General features: G+C 40.7%; 1 protein-coding gene across 1 annotated transcript; it reads right to left on the bottom strand.

Moving 5' to 3' along the window:
- Positions 1-209: 209 nt before the first annotated feature.
- Positions 210-18,084, bottom strand: kif5aa (kinesin family member 5A, a). The gene is made up of 29 exons (XM_055049700.1): positions 17,447-18,084; positions 15,064-15,151; positions 14,888-14,961; positions 14,335-14,439; positions 14,151-14,199; positions 13,951-14,006; positions 13,755-13,842; positions 11,336-11,460; positions 11,134-11,238; positions 10,816-10,964; positions 10,502-10,650; positions 10,223-10,401; positions 9,840-9,908; positions 9,548-9,754; positions 9,194-9,340; positions 8,324-8,512; positions 8,084-8,201; positions 7,922-7,983; positions 7,587-7,696; positions 7,346-7,447; positions 7,068-7,128; positions 6,595-6,666; positions 5,833-5,937; positions 5,346-5,562; positions 5,083-5,257; positions 4,335-4,414; positions 4,203-4,242; positions 3,997-4,076; positions 210-2,947 (listed from the first exon to the last, which is right to left on the bottom strand). Coding segments are annotated over exons 1-29 (3,132 nt in total). The 5' UTR covers positions 17,576-18,084; the 3' UTR covers positions 210-2,945.
- Between the last annotated feature and the right edge of the window lie 1,053 nt (positions 18,085-19,137).

The following is a 19,137-nucleotide window of genomic DNA, read 5'->3' as shown; positions in this document are numbered from 1 at the left end:
ACTACATAGAGTGGCTCTACAAAGTAATTACCCAGAAAGACTGAACACAATTGCAGGAGAAATGACAGCATCTCCTACAGTTCAGTCAATCAAATCTGAAAGTTTTGCACCTCAACCATATGAACCACGAGAAGGCGCCATTTCCATCTGTTCTCACATTTATCGTGCAGCGTCCACACCACAGCATGAAGAAGAACGAGACCAAATCACCATTTTTACAGTTTTATTGAACTTTTTTACTACAACACACAGGTTTACATACAGCATAGTGATGAATCTATATTTACAGATATTCTGCAAGGTGACTCTTCACATAATCATGTCGACACTACAATTAGAAGCATACAGAAAGAAATAAAAGGAGCATTTCTCTGAACGAGGTCAGCGTGCATCCTACTATGTCATGATGCGCCTTTTTACTTACAGGTTTACCAATATATAGCACATGTATCGTAGATATGTTGAGTTCAGACAGTGTAACAGCAGATGACGACATATTACACAATCCTTCTAATGCAGATCTATTAAAAAAATGTAAATATGATATAAGACTGAAGGTTTGCAGGGTTGAAAGGCTATGAGTTAGAACGGAGGCATGGTTATTACATATCTTTTCCAATCTCACGAGTCACCTCGCTCATTTGCTTAGACTGAAGGAGGATACACTGACACTGATCAGGTTGATTGTTCATCAGCAATCACATAGCTCAGGAGGAAGACAATGGCGGTGATGTATGCCTGCTTTAACTATGTGTGTAATAAGCCCTGAGATGTTATTAATGCCAGCAAGAGCATCAGACCGAGCGGTAATGTGATGAAAAAGAACGGAGGAATTTGCACGGGATAAATGTTTCAGCATTTTTAAATCTGTTTTTTGGGGGTTTTTTGGTGTAATTGGCTAATTAAACTCTGAAGTTCGGTCAGATTTACTGCAGAAGACAGAAGATGGTTGGGTGTTTAGCTGCTCACTTAACTCTTTCCTTTCCATTTTGAGACAACGATTCACAGCAAACTTGACTCCCACCCATAAGAAGTGCTGCTTTCCTCTATCCTGATTGGCTGGTCAGGATTTTGCAGAAGAACAACAACAGGACACACAACTTCTTCAAAAAGTCCCGCACTGGTGGCTGATCAGTCGGGAATCAAACCTGAAGCATTCAATGTTTGGGTCCTCAGTAACAGCTTCCATACTGTCTCTGAAGGATCCTTCACTTCCTTCTCGCCCCCCATCCACTTCTGCTACTTCCTCCCTTTCGATTCTGCTTTCCATGATAAAAACACCCATGGAAACGGTTCCAGTTTCATCCCCCAGTCGTGCAAAGCCAAATTTAGCACCAAACCACTCTACCTGAAGGAAAACAAGGCGTCACAGAGCAGCTTGTGCCTAAGCCTATGTGGTCCCAATGTGAGCAGGATCGGACACAACATGGAGGTACCAATTCTCATTTAATTGCACATGTCAGAAACGATAGAAAACTTATTAAGAACGCGACAAACAGGTAAATAGGTTACATAGTGGATATGGTGTTTGTGCGCCCGTTTTTTAATGCCGTCCTGGGCAACTGCCCATATGTCAAATGTTAAAAAAAAAAAAAACAGCCTCTGCTTTTCTGCACATTTGGGAAAGGATGTATGCAAAAATCTGGAGTCAAGTCTTGTGACAAATAACAACAACAAAGTTCCATGGTGTCCTTTCAAAGCAGAAAAGGCCATTTTTGCAAACACCATCGCATCGGCCAAGCTCTGAGGAAATAAAAATGTATTTTTTTTATTTTATGAACCAGCATGAGGCGAAAACTACAGTTATGGTTAATACGTCAAAATCTACTTATACGTACTCTTATTCTAAAGTTACAACTGTCTGTAGAAACTCTAGGATCAGCTCTTTTTTAATCAGCATTTGAAAAGAAAGGTATTCATAAACAACAAGCTGCTCTAGAGGTAGTAATTACAAATGTACTTTATGCAAATGCCAGCGAGTTCAGTTGACTGTGAAGTATCGGTTGATGTTAAGGCTCGGTAAAGGGGACACTGAAGTGTGTGAGCGGTGCAGGGAATGGCCAGAGGACCATCGTACAGCTGCAGCATTATCAAAGCAGTCAGTCGAGATTCACTCAATGCAACTGCGAATCTTAGCTGGGATTCACTCGAATATTCGTTGTGTTTTTGCCTTTTTTTTTTAAATTTACAATGACCTAAATCTGCACTGAGATTTACTTTGAGATCGAAAACATACAGCACTGACACCAAGATGTGGACTGAAGGAAATCATCCCTCTCTTGTTTCTTGTTTCTAGCATCTGTCGCCAGCTTCATATAAGACACATGCAGAGAGATTTGAAAGCTTGGTCAGGAAACTTAAGCGGCATGCACAAAAAGACTGCACAAAAAAGCTATGTCGTAGTAAATAGCAGCTACGACATAGCTGCTATTTACAACTATGTCATAAATAGCTGGATTTTGCTCTTATTTACGACAGAATAAAAGATTCATGGTTGCTCAAGCAGAGCAAGTGTGGCAATTTGGACAAACAGTTGTTGGTCGAAAACAAAAAGAAGAAAAAGAACTGCAGGAGTATACAGCACTACTATATTTACAAAGTGTGAGCATCGAGCAATCTGGGTCCAGTCCTGGTTCGGTTCAGCCACCTCAGGCAGTGATATCTACCGGCCCGGTTGATGAACTCACAGATCAATAATCTAGATTCATCTGTGATTAGACTGTCTGAGCGAAGCAGAGCCTGAGAGAACATGCTCAGCACCGGCTGAACCGGGAGGGACTGAACCCAAAATGGAGAGCAAGAAAGGGAACAGGAGGGGGCTTCATCTACCACAGGCCTACAGATCTTCATCTTCATCATCAGTGGTGGTGCGGTGGACGGAGGTCACAGAGGCTGCATGCAAACGAAACGGGAGGGTCCTTCAAGGGTTACAGTGTTTGGTTGAGCTCTGCAAAGACAGGAAGGAAGATTAAATCATCATTCAATTTGGGTTGATTTTGGTTTTGGTTTGTTTTATGTTGGGCTATGTTTTTCGTTTTGCAAGCCATATTTATAGATGTTTTTTTTTTCCAGTTTAATGCCTGGCTTTAAATATCAGAGGAACATGTCTAAGTGCATGCAACACCTCATTAAACCACAGAAACACATTTGCACACTTGCTTAATGTGTGTGAATCTAATGCATAAAATTATTTTTTTAAAGCTACTAAAAAAAAGCTCTTCGCCAGTATACTATATTTTCTTTAGAACAGTGATGTTTTCTTCAGTGTAATACAATTCAAACCTACTATTTAAATAAAACAATAAAACAAAACAAACAAGATTTTTCCCTCAGTGCCCGACATTATATGTGACTAAGCCATTTTTACCCTCGGTCAGTTAGGATGACAAAATGTTTGCGCTTAGTAAATATAAGAATGATAAAGAGCTTTTTAGCTTAAGAGAATGCATGCAAATTGATTTTGTTTTAGACATATTTCCCTAATATTTGATCAAAGTGTCTTTAGACGGCATCATTTTGGTAAAAATGTTATTCTTCCACAAGCTTTTTATTCTTCCACAGAAATTTTGGCCCATTTGGGACAGAATATCAATCTGTGCCCACGCTTTAGCATCCTGGCTGGTATGTTAAATGTTGTTTCAATATTTCCACATGTCATCAACAAAAAACAGGATGCAATTTTAATGTCCTCAATAATTGTGATGAAGGATGTGGGCGGAAGCTACAATTTCAATAAAAAAAACAACTAGATTTAATTTTAGTGGCTAAAGCCAAACCAAACAGAACCAAAGTATTTTTTTTCCTGGGTTTGCGTCTACTGCTGTTTTATTTACATTAATAGGCAAGAGGGGAAAGTGTTTAGTTGGACAACGTCAGGAATTCCGCCTTTTAATAACGCTTTACGCAGAAAGTGAAGTGTGTGGATGCCAAAAAATCTAAAATTCTGAGTGTGGCATCAGGTATGTTAGATTAAAGGTCACATTCGTATAAACTTACAACTTGAAGCAGTCTGCGGCTGCTGCATGCTGTTGTGCCTGTTTGAGTCATCCGCCTCGCTGCCACAGCGAATGTCACTTCTGATGAAGCAGACACACAAAAAAGAAAACATTTTGTGTTTCATCTTGACTGACTCAATAAAGGTTAAAAACCTTCGTTGTTGCTTTACGGCAATAAAACGGTGAATATTTTCCTTGAGCTCTCACCTGTTGTCATTTATGTCTCTGGTTTCATTGATGCTGTTTCCTGATGGAGAAACGTCAGGAGTTTGACAAGATGTTAAAACACAATTAGAGCTCAACAAACAGTTGAGATATGTATTTCTTTATTTATTTTACCGTTGTCAATGTTGAGTGGGTAGGACTCCAGCACATCTCCATTATATCTCCCTGCCCTGTAGCCCAGAGCTGTGGAAACTCTGCCAAACAGGAAAACATTGCAACTAAATGAGGTAATCTGCGAGATCTCTTCGTTTCACAGCACAAAATCAGCTCGTTTGATTCTGTGCGCCTTTATGTACCAGGTATTACAAAGTAGTACCTTGTATCTGATAGTATTTTGTCACATAATCGCCACTAACTTCAGAGTATTTTGTCGATTCAGTTGTCCTAACAGACCAACACAAGCTACTGGAACATTTCTGAGGGTCTGAAAGTTCTGATGAGAACAGTTTTCAAGTTTTATCATATATATTCCATGAGGATTTATGGCTGGACTTTGACTGGGCCATTCTAAAACATGAATAAGGGATTTCATTGTTTCTGTGTCTGCATGTTTTCAGTTGTTTTTTCTACTGGAAGCTCTGTCCCAGTCTCCAGTCTCTAACATTCGTCTCTTATAAAAACATTCTCACAAACGTTGGCGTCTCATTTTTTACTCCATATATTAACCGGCAGCATATTTATTTAACCTCTTTATTTAAATGTAACAACGTTTCTAATATCATGCGTTCTCCTTCTGCTTCACAATTACCACTTTGTGTTGGTCTGTCACATTCAACGCAGACGACTTTGCGTTTAAACATGCAGAAATATGGACAACTGTTTAAGTCAAAGATGGCGTAGATGGAGGGAGTATTTAACTCACGCGTTGCTCTGCACAGAGTTCAGGTTGCAGTCGATGCTGGAGGAGCTCTTGGGTGTCGTGCTGCTCTGGAAGAGGGCATTGCTGTAGGCGTTGGGGTGCTCTGTGGCCCGGATGTAGGCGTAAAACGGGTTGGTGGGAGAGCAGACAGGCAGCTGCTTTGGTCTCACTGGTTTTGCTGTTGGAATGACAAGCGCCACATGAGATTTGTTCGTAGTCACACCGTCATGCTTGACCGTTGCGAAGGATAAGTGAGAGAAGCGTACCGATCTGTGCAGCATGGGGGCGTCTAAGAGCGATTTTAGACTTCATGGCCTCCTTGATCCGATCCACCTCCTGCTGGTAGCGGCGGCGGTCCATCATGGCGCCCTCTTTGGCGTCTCTCAGTGCAGTCTCCAGGGCCTTAACTCTCTCAGCAGTAGACCGAAGACGTTTCTCCAGCTTTGGAAGCTCACAACGCAGATCTGCATTGTCACGAACCAGCTGGGAGGAAAGAGAGACAGAAAACAGATGCAATAGTAATAAGTAGTTCACAGAGATCTTCATTTATTAGTTTCAAACTCACAATCAACTTGTGTGTTTGAAGCAAATGACCCAAAACTGACTGGTGCAAAAAGTGAGTAAAAAATAACAATGATGAATCATAATAACTCTTTTGTATTGATGTCATACGTCTTCTCTTAGTTGTAATTCCAATCTACAGGTTCACATTGCTTACTATTACAACTTGTCTCATTTCTGTGCACTTCTCACCTGTTTGTGAACCTTTGTAAGTTGGTCCAGGTTATTCTCAAGAAAGGAAATCTTCTGCTTCTGGGTGCTCGACCCCCCGCTATCATCAGGCTCCATTTCGGAACTCTGCAGAGACAGAAACAAGGAAAAACAAAGAGAAAACCAAAAGGGAAAGCTTCTTAACAGAGGAGCTAATGAATTGTCTGGTAATAACAATATATACTTTTAGAAATATTAAAAAAAATCAAAAGTAACACAGCGCACAAAATTGTTGAGTGCAAAATTGCTCATATTGCCCTTATGTTTTTACATTTTGTAACATTGGTAAGCTTAAATGAAAAGTGGAAGATAAATGATTAATACTTTGTATCCTTTTTTTTCTTTTTTACAAACCATGTTATCACTGTTTAGTGCCCCAGTTTCAGCCTTTAAAACTGTTTTTTATTCAGGACTGCAATGTGTTTAGAGGTAGACAAGTGGTCGGTTATTTTCTTTTAATATTGCCTTTCTTTCCCATAAAGCATGTCAGCAGTCTTTTCTCCCATTGGAGCTGCTGCTTTTCATATTTATGTTTTAAAAATAAAAATGTTCAAACTATGAATCCTTTTCCTTCCACTTTACTTTGTGTCAACCTATCACATCATTTTCAAGTAAAATAAAATAAATTGCAATCTGTCATTGGAATGCAGCAAAATGTGAAGAGTTTCAAGGCGTATGAATATGTTCGTGAGTCTTTGTGAGATGCTTGTGGCTCGCGGGTTTCTTGAGAGCTGAGCCTCTTACTTTTTTAACCCGCGACGTGAGGTCTTGAACGAACAGCTTGCGCAGGTTGTGGAGGGTCTGGAGTTCACGGGCCTGGAAGACGAAAAGATGGTTGAAATCTACAGATGCTCCATAAGAGGGAACTCAAGTGCAGAGCCTCTGGAAAGTCTTCATAAGTCCCTCCCACTGGAGCATTTCAGCGTGTGAAATCTGCCCAATTCAAAGTTTGGACCAATCACATGACTGTTGTCGGCCCAGATGACGACAATTGAAGACTGTTGTAGTTCTTGTAGTTTTCACAAGAAAAGCTTGTAAAAACTACAAAACCCAGGGCTGCTAGATCAAAAAATAAATAAATAAATTGCATTGTTTTGGTCTTGCAGACCTGCGGTAAAAACAACTACTTTCTTTGTTATGTGAAACTTATACAGTGTCCTTCAGGGAGAAACTCTGGGAGTTGTAAGTAGATGGAGAGTTGTGTCTGTTTTACTCACTACAGTCTCCTCCAGACCCTTCAGGTCCTGTTTGGTTTGCTCATGGCGCTCATGCAGGAACCTAACAAAAAGCAGTAGCAGAATCTGTTCAGTTGTTCTCAGGTCTCTGCTAGAATAAAACTCAGATCAGTCACCTCTGACCTCAAATATGTATAAATGCTTATTTACATACTAAATGGCCATTTCTTTTCCTTTTTTATTTCCTTTTCTTGAACATCAGGATTATGACTTTAATCCAAATCTAGCTTTGGTGAAACTAAAAACTCCCAGATACGTACGAAAGCTCCTCCAGGCGCTCGCTCTTGCAGCTGTCCTGACTCTTCAGGCGATCAAAGTCGGCACGCACCTGAGCCAGCTCCAGCTCCAGCTTGGAGTTACGACTGAAGTTTTAGGAAATCAAAAATAAGAGATCACAGTTCCTTCCATGTAAAACACAAGTGAAAAAGCAAATAACTATTGAAAATAAACGATTGGATGGAAAAGAATCTTTTGGTAAAATAAAATCAGATGACGACAGACTCGGTGAGCTCATCGATGACCCTCTGCTTCTCGTTGATCTCATCCCGCAGACGGGTGAGCTGCTTGTGATGGAGGCCGCGGTGAGACTCCCCCTGCTGACGAAGCGCTTTCTGGAAGTTGGGAAAACCACGCGCATTAAAAGATGCTGACTAATAATAGAGCATGGTTTCTCCTGTCTGTGCATTAAACACTTTAATCAAATTAACAAAAAATCTGGTATAGGTTTTTAGCAGGTGAATCTCAAGAGGGTCATTTGAGTCAAACTTATTGTGAGATTTAAAGGAATTACTGCGTTTTTACAGGAAAGTACACCAACACAGTAAAATCTTTGTTACCTTCGTATTTCCATCCTCGATCTCACCCTTCTCTCCATCTTTCTCCTCAAGCACAGAGTTGTCTGTAAGTCCAGTGGCAAACAAGCAAAAAAAAGCGACATGAAGCGAGAAAGCAGAATTTATTTTGCAGACAGGTTTCCCTGAGCTCTGTGCTGCTGTTACCCTGGTCCTGCAGCTTCGCCAGCTCTTCAGTCAGGGAGTCGTGGCTTTCCTCCAGCTGCCTCTTCTTCTGCTCCACGCTCTGCATGTACTCAGTCAAAGAGCGGATCTTAGCCTCATGCTGCATGAACAGAAAGCACGAACAACAGCATGAGCCGTGAAAACCCTTCCACTCCTTCAACCGTGTTTGCTTTTTTTAGTTTATTCCTTTCTGTTTTACTCCACATTCACATGCGTTGGCACCTGAGAGATGAGGAGCTGGCAGGAGGAGAGCTCCCGCCCGGTCTCCTCCATCTTGCGGTGGCACTCCAGCTGCATGTTCTCCAGCTGGCGGCATCGCTTCACCATGCTCTTCACCTCCGACTTGATCTTACTGATGTAGAGGCGGGCCACGGTGAACTCCTCCTCGATGGCGCCACTGATTTCCACAGGCTGCACGAACAAATACGAATGAGTTTTCATCCAATTTTACACCAGGACAAAGAGCAGCCAATCACAACAAAGCTTCTCTCAGTTTATTATAGTTACTAAATCTTTTTTTCTTCTATTCTGCTTTTTTGATTTTGGTTTAAGAACTATATTTACAGTGAAAAATTGAATGAATGATTCTGTTGGGGAACTAAATTTGAAGTTTTGGGCCACAGTTTACAAGATATGTCTGCTAAAAACAAGAGAAAGTTGTGAATAAAACCTTTTCTAAACATGAGCAGTCCTACATGTTCTTATCCAAGCAAGCTGAAGTTGCTTCACGGCAAGTCAGAACAGAAACCCACTAAAGAAACGTTTCATAAAGGGAAGATGTAAGTTTTGCAAAGGGACTAGTCAGAACTAAATCTGACATAAAGAATCTCTGAACTCATAAAAAGAGTCAAGAACTGTCCTCAAAATCTGAAAGATTGGGATTTTTTTATTTATTTTTTGCAAATTAGGGCATCAACAACCGAATTCCTGAGGCAAAACTAAAAAACAAATTAATGCCACAGAGCATTTAAAAAATGGAGAATTTTACTCTACTGAAGCCTGTAGCTGAGATAACTGAGTTTAAGATTTTTTAGGGGATCTGCCTCCATAATCTCCACATGAAACCTCTTCCAGTTCTGCAGTTGGGCTCACCAGCTTTATCTCTCCATTCCCGACGATGGTGCTGAACTCGCTGAGGTCCCTCATGAGTCCGTTGAGGACGTCGGCGATGCGCTTCCTCTGCTGACCGCTCACCTCCTGCATACGAGAGAGCTCGGCCTCCAGCTCCATCAGACTCGCCTGGGGAGGGAAAAGGAGAAGCACATGGAGCTATGATGGACATCATTCCAGCCAGAAAATTGTATTTTGATATTATAGTAGTGAGTGAACATTTGCTTGTCTCTCGGTTGCAGCGTGGACAGAATGGACCTTCTGTTTCCCATCCTGCCTCTCAGCTCTGTTCTCCTGTCTAACTCCCTCCACCAATCGCGTCACAGTGAAACGTACCATTTTCTGGGACAGCTGGTCGGCCAAGAGCTGGTTCTGCAGGCCCTTCTCCTCCACCTCCTGGCTCTTCTGGTCGTAGTTAATGGCCAGTTCCTCCAGAGCCTGAAGTACCTCCTTCACCTCGGCCTTGGCGCAGTCGCTCTCCACCTGCAGCCTGCCGAGCTCAGCCTGGACCTTGTCCCCGTCTCCCCGGGACGAGGCCAGGAGCTGCCGGCATAAAAGACACAACCGAACTTATTGAGAGCTAAAGGCAGAATCTGATCATTCAGGACATTTGGGAGAGTTTTCTCACCTCGTCCTGGTCCAGCATTTGCTGCTTCAGTTTCTCCACCAGCTGACACTGCAGGTTGATCTCATCATCCTGCAACAAATATGATAAAATGAATATTGACCCTTAAAATGTTGAAAATACCTGACTGAGCCGACGAGCTCGGTCGGTAGAACGAGACTCTTACTCTCATAGTCATAGGTTCGAGCCTCACGTGGGGCGCCAGTTTGTTAACAGTAAAATGTGGCAAAATTACAAAAATTGAATCATTGGACTGAAATGTGTATAGCATCACACAGATCCAGGTCAGTCTTAAATACCAAATTTGAGGGCAGCTTTGCACATCTACTCCAACACAAAATTAACATAGTTTACATAACTAACTGTTTCAGTTTGTGGGTTTCAACCTTGTCATCCAGCTGCTTGTACAGCTTGCGGATCTCCTCTTCATACTTCTGCCGCTCCTCTTCGGAGATGCGGACCACAATGGAGGAGGTGTCGTTGTCCAGAATGGGGCGCTCCTCCACGGTCTCGATGCGAGTCACCATGTCTGACGTGGTCCGCTCAGTCTCAGGTACGTCCTCTCCTACGAAGCAGAAGACACGATGTTGCATCTCGGGTCTGATCAGAAGTTATGCAGCCAAATCGACGGCCTGATTGGAAGAGAGGACAACATTTAATCGCACCGTTTCTCCAGCGGTTGAGCTCCGCCTCCAGTTTCTGAATTGTCTCCTTTAGCGTCTTGTTCTTCTCCTTCTCCTTCTCGTACTTCCTCTTCCACTGCTCGGCGGTCAGCTCCAGGTTAATGGAGGCCGTGTTCCTTATGGTCTTGGCGCTGTGACCAGGAGAAGGAAAGGGAATAAATTCAGGTTAGAATTAAGAATTGCTTTATTAAAACTGTTTTATCATTAATATATAAATAAGAATTTCTTTCCACGTTTTGTAACATCACACAGTATGATGCTTTGGACATGCACAGCAGTATCGACTATGTATCTACCGCTGTCCGAACATCAGAGTTGATTTAGTCTCGGCTTCATTGTAGCTGGACGGAGAGCAGCAGATGAACATGGTGGTGCGACAGTTCCCGCCCAGCGAGTCCTGCAGGATGCGGGTCATTTTGCTGTCGCGGTACGGAACGTGACTTTTCTGCAGGAAATGAAAGATCGGGAAAGAGAAAAGACTATGAATAAATCAATGACAAAGAGCAGGAGAAAAGCGAAATATAAGAACAGAAACTGATTTTTTTGGTTATTCTAAATGTTAGCAGAAACAGAAATGGCAAACAGGGAATCAAGAGAGGAACGACTGCTGTTACCGTTCCCTCGGCCAAAGCAGAGATGACATTCCCCAGAGCAGAGAGAGACTTGTTGATGTTTTTAGCCTCGTCCAGGACAGAACCAGCAGCTCCGGTCTTACTCACCTGGAGGGGGAAGTGAACATGAAGAATAATCACCGTTCTGAATTTATAGAGAATTGACTGTTGTTGAATATTTGTCGGTCCTGCATGCGTCTCCTGCCTTCTCGCTGCCAGCCAGATCCACCAGGTAGAGTTTCCCACACAGTTTCTGCTCCGTCTCCACATGCTCCTGCTTAATGTTGATCAGGAAGATGCTGTGGCTGCGAGAGCTGTGTTCGTTCATGTCTGGAGAAAGACAAAAATATAACACAGAGCAAGTAATTAGGAAAATCACGATGCGATTTGTAGTGATTGGGACTAAAAATGATCCATTGAAGTTTGAGAAAGATGCACCCATACAGGGCAACTTTTAAATACGGTGCATTATTACTAACTTTTAAATAAAGAAAGTCGACGAATGTAGGGCCTGACATATCTCATAATGTCTCTATTACCCAACATAAAGCTCTTTGTAAAATTAGCCATTACTATTTCAACTATCACATTCTGTCATGTTATAACCACAAACTTCAACTAATTTTATTGGGATTTTATGTGATATACAATTAAAGACATTGTTCTTATATGAAGCAAATCAGTTATTGCCTTGTGGATTCTGACATTAATGGTGTCCTCTCCTGACCCCCCCAACCAAAAATGGAGAAAATCATCCGATTTTCTGGAAAAGAGTGAAAGGAAAACATATCCGAAAAGTCACGGTTGGAAAACAGAAACCAGTGATTGATTTGCAGATTATGCTGTTGTAATTAGAGTTGAATGAAAGGCAACTTAATTACCTTCACTACACGGCAGCCATGTAAGCATCACATTGAAAGACACAAAGCTCTTCATAATAAAGAGCGTTATGAAGTGCAAGTGGTAACCTGTTGTTTATTTTTAATAATTAAAAATTTCCCTACAATTAGTTTCAAATCGATCACAGCAGTCAACATCACAGCAGGAGGATTTGCCCGTTTCACAGCGAGCCGCTGATAAATGAGCAGCACTCTGCTAAATGACTCCTGATCGAACCGCCTCACAGGCTGAAAGTTCAGGTTTCTCTGAGATATCTGAGGGCATCAGCTCAGCGTCGGCAGACTGTGGCCCCATTAGGCTGCTATCAGCAACATCGCTCTGCAGCACCATGAGTCAGCAGGCGGCGACGGGAACCGGACAACCCTGCGCCGCACAGGAATGCAGCTTTCAGCAAATCTGAGAGCCGCTTCTGCATGTTCGAGAATGTTGTAAGTTTGAGACTTGTGTGTCTTAAATACACCGATTCCCAAAGCTCCTCTGATGATCCCCTTCTGTTTCAGTCTGCCTTTGGCTTTAAAATCACAGACATTTAAAATCTTTTATTTTTAAAGGTTGTAGGGAGAATAAAATTGGACAAATTGTTCTACTTGAACATGTTGTTTGTAACCAAAGCAGGAAACAGTGCAAAAGTACAGGAGCAATTATACTAAAAACAGTTTACACCAATATCTGAAATAATTATAGACTTGAATATTACACAATAATGGTAAATTATCATTTTTAATTGCAAGCTTGTGATATTGCACTAACTTCAAGACAACAACAATAACGAGAGAGAAATGAATTTGCAGGGTTGAAGTGACAAAAGTGCAAAAATAAAGCAAAGTGCTCAATTTTCCCATTTATTTAAAATGTCATCTTTATGGATGAATGTTCAAGATTTATTTTCTGCTTCTTGTGTTATTAAATTTTTGGGGTCAATTTTGTTTTTCTTGACTTTTCACAATACTGCATTTTAAAATTGTGCATCTTTTCATCAAGTTCAAACCGCATACAGGGATCTTTGTGCATGTTTTCTCATTTCCATGAAGAAAACTTGCATGTTTGGTGTGCGTACGCATGTTTGTTTGTCTTGTGTGTCCCTGTGTTGGACTCTTGCTTCATTCTTAAATCATTTCTTTTGTGTTCGGCCCAAGTTTGCTGTGTCATCACTCATCACTTTCCCACAGCTCTTCTCTCCTGTTCCCATCCCAGCCGTCATGCATCCCAATAATTCACCCACCTGTTTCACATTCCAGGATTTAAGCATCAGATTTGTCTCTTATTTCTTTTTAGAAGATGAATGGCTTGAATTTACAAAGCACTTTTGTAAATTAATTTTTTTAAATATATGTATATAAATATTTCAGTCAAAAGAAATCTCAGTTAATATTATTTATCTAGTTCTTTTTTCCAGTAATGTGGAGCTTACATTACAAGGAACCATGTTGGGCCACAGAAACTTGACCGTCATTTACTCATAACATGTCATTATCAATAACATTGGGAACAGCAGGAGCCGTGAGTTTCTTCAAATACAGATCTTCACAACAGTTACATTATGAAAATGATGTATCCTTGTCCCTCCTCTTCACAGTCTATCCTACTTTGCATGGATTATCAAAGAAAAGTCCAATATCTATTAAAGTTTGAGGTTAGGTTGCATTGTAAAAATATATACGCTTAAAGCTCACTTAAAGCTCAAAGAGTATAAATGTTTTTTATTGGATTGTACTGATACTCACTGGTCACAGCAACATGACGGTTGGCTTTGCCTTCATCAATCACATCCATAACCTCGTCAGGGCTGGACACAAAGCGCTCAGTGCATCCCTAAGTGGAGGAGAAAATGAGGCAGAGATGTTATTGTTGACGTAATAATCCAGCCAGTGATTAACTTAGAAGCTAGAAGGATGAAAATAGAGCATCTCTGTTACCAACCTTAACATATGGAACCCTGTTCTTATCCTCATGGACAGACAAGTTGGTCTTTGTCACTAAAAGAAACGAAACATGAAAATAACATCAGATCTATTTGATTTAGACATTTATAGCCAAAAGAAAACAAAATAAATAAGACAAATACTTCTTCAAATTAGCAAACTATTATTTTAATCTCTTTTCAATCTCTATTTACTAACCATCCAGCAGGTCGCGGATTTTGTCCATGTAGATTTCAAAGTAGGAAACCTGATGTAGAAAATGAGGAAAAAGGAGGCAGCAAATAAAAAAGAAGAGGAGGTTTAAAAAAACAAATCTAAATGAGACACCCTTCCTAAACGAGAAATGTTCACAACACATGCTGCAGCAACTCTAAAATTAGACCTTGATGTGGAATTCCAGGTTTTCGTCCATCGCAAAGATGTGATTGAAAATATCCTCAGCAATGCGAGGAATGATGCCCATCTGGTGAGGGTCGTGCAGCTTTCCCTGAAACAGATGAAAAACAGATGAACAATTAGCACTGAGAAGATGCGAGCTCTTTCTACAATAACACTCATAAGACACTAAAACGAACAATTTGTAATATAAAAAATAGCAAGATTTGTGATTTAAAAAAAAAAAAATTAATTGTTTTGTTTTCAGGACAACAGTTGTTAAAATAGATATTTTCTGTTAAAACAATTGTCCAGTTTCCATTAACTGGAGCAGAAACAAAACAAACCAGAACCAAAGCAAAGCAGTGGATAAATAGTGTCATGTAAATGTAAAAACAGTCAAACTAGATTCTCTATAATTGTTCATAGAACACATAATATAATATAATATAATATAATATAATATAATGTAATATAATATAATATAATATAATATAATATAATATAATATAATATAATATAATATAATATAATATAATATAATATAATATAATATGGACCTCCATGGTGTGAGTCTTCCCAGAGGACGTTTGTCCATATGCAAAGATGGTGCCATTGTATCCACTGAGCACATCTGCATATGGAAAGACACGACAAATAAATGATTGACAGATTTTTTTATTCTTATTGTTTGTAGTTATTTGTAATATTTTGAGTGGATTCAGTAGTTCCTCACCCTTGACAATCTGCTTGGCACAGGTATTGTAGACTTGCTCCTGGGTGGTGTTGGTTGGAAACACATGATCAAAAGCATACGGCCTCCCCTGCAACAAAACAAAAGCAAAAGCAAAGCAAACAGTTAAAAATGCCATCAGAGAAGAAAATGTTTTGGAAAATAAAGTTTGGCTAAACAATATGTTTTGTAGTTTTACACTAGGTTCTGGACAACTTGTTGATAATTCATTCGCCCTGATTGGTTACTAACCACTACAGTTAAAAACAAAATCTTTGTCCAAACAACCAACATGCAGCATGTAAACTCTGGACAACACTTAGTAACTTCTTTACCAAGTGTTACTCCTTTATATGGTTAGTAAAACTCTACAATATCACTTCTACTCTCCATCAAAGCAATAAATCAGGATATTATTATTTTTTTGCTTTGCTAGTTGTTTATATATAATAACATCCTAATGTCTGAATAAAATACAGACCTTCTAAACAAATACCGACTCTTAAACTGAGAGTCAGTATTTTTATCTGAGAGTATTTTTAATCCATGTGCTGGTGCTTAAATCCAGAATGGTACGCTTTTTATTCAATTGCACCAAATGTAGGCATCTATGAGACACACTAATAAGTGAGTCAGTAACCTCCATCACCGTACCGTCTAAACCTGAGGCCAGCCTTCCATAATAATGTCAGCAGCCAGAAACTGAGCTGTATTAATCATCATTAGCAAATTGACTCATCTGCAGTCCACCTACACGTCAGAGTGATTTATGAGGGAGAGACAGTCACTCTCCGATGGGAGCGTTGGGGAAACCAAATTTATGAAGGGAGACAAGAGAGACAATAAAGAAAGCCAAGAGGATGATTAAAAAAAAAAAAACAAGAAATGAAAAACAAAGAAATATTGGAAGACCCAAGAGGAGAGAGATGCTAAAAGCCAGAGACATGAAAAACCAGGTCAGGCGGTAATGCATGCTGTCTCTGAATGATTATTGATCTGCTCTTTAGGCAATTAGACAGATCGGTTTCTAGCTCTGGTGTCCAACCTATTGCCAACAGAGGAAAGGAAGGTCAAGATGAGAACTGTTCTCATTGAACAGGCACTAGTTGACCAAAGTTCATCTTCAAAAATTGAAAATTATATTAACAAAGTCATATTTCATTGCAAATGTAAGATTTTCTGCAACCCCTGTCTAAGCCAGGATCATATTTAATCCACCTGGTAAATATCTATCAGTGGATCAGCAGACTTTCCTCCATTGTTGCTTGAGAACAATGGGGGGAAAAGCAACATCAGACTTTGCTTCTCTGACTCTCATGAGTCAGAAATAATTGGATCCATCAAGATGAATGAATCAAAATCTGGCCACTGCCTTTACTCTGATGTAACTTATCTGCTTCCAAATGTAAAAAAAAAATCTATATAATGAAATCTATCAAAAGTTGCTTTTCTACACTAACGCTTACTAATGGCACCTGGTCTGATTCAAGAGCTGCTCATGTTGCCCTCTTTCCCACTTCATAAGTTAGCAGTGATGGTTGCTTTTGGGCACAAAACTATGTCATCCACCATTTTGACTTGAAATAATAATACCTGCAACCAGAGGTTAGTTATTTTTGGCCAAAATTTGTCATATTTTATAAAAGTTGTCTGGACCACAAAGGATTAGAAAATGAATAAATCAAAATAGAGCATAGAAAGACTTCTGATTATAGTAATTTGCAATCTAATAAGATTAGATGTTCTGCTTGAATCTTCTTGGGACAGCTTATCTCCATAAAACTTGTAGCCTAAACTGACAAAAAATAAAGTCTTCCTTCGTGGCTTAAGTGCACAGTGACTGCTGTGCCTCCTGTGATGTCATCAACCCAAATTTTAAAGAGACAGAATTTACTTCTTTTCTCTCTTCAATGCACTTAAAAAATGATTTACAAAGAAATTTCACTGTGAACATATCACCGGGCAATGTGTTTACTGTCAGTGTATATTAGGTAGGTGGTGGGGGGAGGGGGGGATACACCACCCAGGGCCTCTTTAACACTGAGGCAAGGTGGGCAAAGATGAGCTTCCGTATTTCTTCGTCGTTAATAAGAATCAATCATTTTCAACTAAAATCGCTGCGTTCACACAAAAATAAACACCAGAACAATCTAAACACCACGCAGAGCGCAGTCCCCTGATGCACTAGGCCAATGTGCGCATTTCAGAAACATCACATGAATGCTGAACTTTTGCGCTTTGTCATGACAGCAGAACAAGAGAAAGGAGCCGCTGCATCACGTTCAGCGGCTGAGCTCCGAGCCAAACAGACTGGAGGGCTCGGAGCTCAGCCGCTGATTTATTGATGAAGGGCCTGCAACAAAGCGGCTCCCCCATCCTCACTCACCCCCACGATCACTGTGTCGTCCCCTTGAAATTTGGGCAGGAACTGGTCCCCGCGGATGATCTCGGACTGGTTGAGGGGGCGAAAGCGACACAGCACTTTTATGTTGCACTCCGCTGGTACGTCGGCCATTGCGCAGATTCGAGGGTGGCGTTGAGGAGAAGGATGATGATGCTGCTGCTGGGAAGATGATGCTGCTGAGGCTGGAGGGCGAGCAGATGCGGCCTGATCCGACTGCCCAAATGGGGGGGAAAAAGGCAAAACAAACCAAACAGCAGCGGATTGGCGGAAGGAGGTCGACTGCTTGCGTCCCGGGAGGTGCGAAGGACAAGCCGGGCTGATCGGTTGCGGTAGATCTATGCGGGATTTTCTGTGTCGCAGTGAAGCGGGCAGGCTAAATTAGATGTCAGAGCGCACAAACAAGCCCTACATTATTAAATCAGTTGGCCCTGGTGCTGAACGCTTTCGCCCCGTTTGCTTTTCTCTTGTGTCTCCTGCCTCTCTGGTGTCTCCGTCGGGGGCGTCGGCGGATGTGCGTGTGGCCGGCTGAAGGTGAGATGCTGCTGGAAGGGCAGTGAGGTAAAAGCTGCTGCTCTTTCGGCCTGCGCGGGATTGAAACGGCGCCCTCTGTCGGTGGTTCGCGGAAGGGCGTGGTCAGCATCCGCTTCTTTAAAGCGGTACCCACAGACTCAGCATCATCTGGAGTCAGAGCCGCATCATTATAGGAAGAGGAAGTGGGAGCCAACATGAGGCGCATCGCACTGATCAGGAGACCCACCCCCTCCTCCCAAAAAAATAAATAAATAAAAATGTTTTAAGACTATATGAATCATCATTCATAACCATTTTCTTTCTGATCTCATGAAGCCACTTTGAAAAAATTCATAAATAGTTAAAAGTGGGCTCTGGGTGGAGAGCGGCTATTGTTAATGTCTGAACCTCACTTTGAAGATGCAGCAATTGTAATTTATTTATTTATCACATTTTGTCATATTATAACATACTTCAATTCTTTTGACAATGTTACAATGTACCTTGAGTCACATCTTGGCCTATTTCTCTCAAATTGTGATTTGTTTCACAAACAATGTTTTTTTTTTTTTTGCCAAAGTATATCCTGTATGTAAGCGTAAATGCTCCATGTGAATATGGAAAAACAAACTGACTTTCTGATAAGCTGTGCCTTAATAAAGTATCCACACATCTAGAACGTTTCCAAATTTTGTCATTTGAAACAGAAAATGTTTGTTCGTGGTCAGTTTATTGTTTATTTGGGACGTGGTGATAGTAAAGGTAAACTATACATGGCTTTATTTTGAAGCAGAATAATGGTACACAGTAACATCTAGTTATTGATTATTTGAAAAAAATCTTTGAGCCAATGGTGGTTCAGGTTCATATGTCTCATGTAGGACTTGCACTGCCTCAGAAAAGTATTGATATAATTTGAGATTTAGGGGGTTTTATGTGACAGACCAACAAAAAATTATTCCAAATGTGAACTGGAAAAAAACCCCATTAAGATCTGGAAAGTGTGGTGTGCATTGCAGTCAGGCAGTTCTGCAACCAACAATATTCCAAACTTTTCCTGGCGCACTGTTTGTTGTAATCCATTGTCTGACAATAGAAAGATTGTGAAAATCCATTTTTGTTTGGGAAAAAAAAAAAAACAGAAGGAGAAAGCATGTATTCCT

This window comes from Poeciliopsis prolifica, unplaced genomic scaffold, assembly GCF_027474105.1.
Source record: "Poeciliopsis prolifica strain line A6 unplaced genomic scaffold, Auburn_PproV2 SCAFFOLD029, whole genome shotgun sequence".
Classification (NCBI taxonomy): Eukaryota; Metazoa; Chordata; class Actinopteri; order Cyprinodontiformes; family Poeciliidae; genus Poeciliopsis; species Poeciliopsis prolifica.
This window is presented reverse-complemented; position numbering and strand designations above follow the sequence as displayed.

What these genes read in the sequence shown, in the direction of transcription:
- kif5aa (XM_055049700.1), bottom strand. Translation starts at nt 17,575, where the DNA reads ATGGCCGACGTACCAGCGGAGTGCAACATAAAAGTGCTGTGTCGCTTT. An exon ending in ACAAGCAGCTGGATGACAAG is followed by an intron (nt 9,909 to 10,222) that starts GTTGAAACCCAC and finishes TATTTGTTGCAG; the next exon opens with GATGATGAGATCAACCTGCA. An exon ending in TTACAAAGGTTCACAAACAG is followed by an intron (nt 5,563 to 5,832) that starts GTGAGAAGTGCA and finishes CTTTCCTCCCAG; the next exon opens with CTGGTTCGTGACAATGCAGA.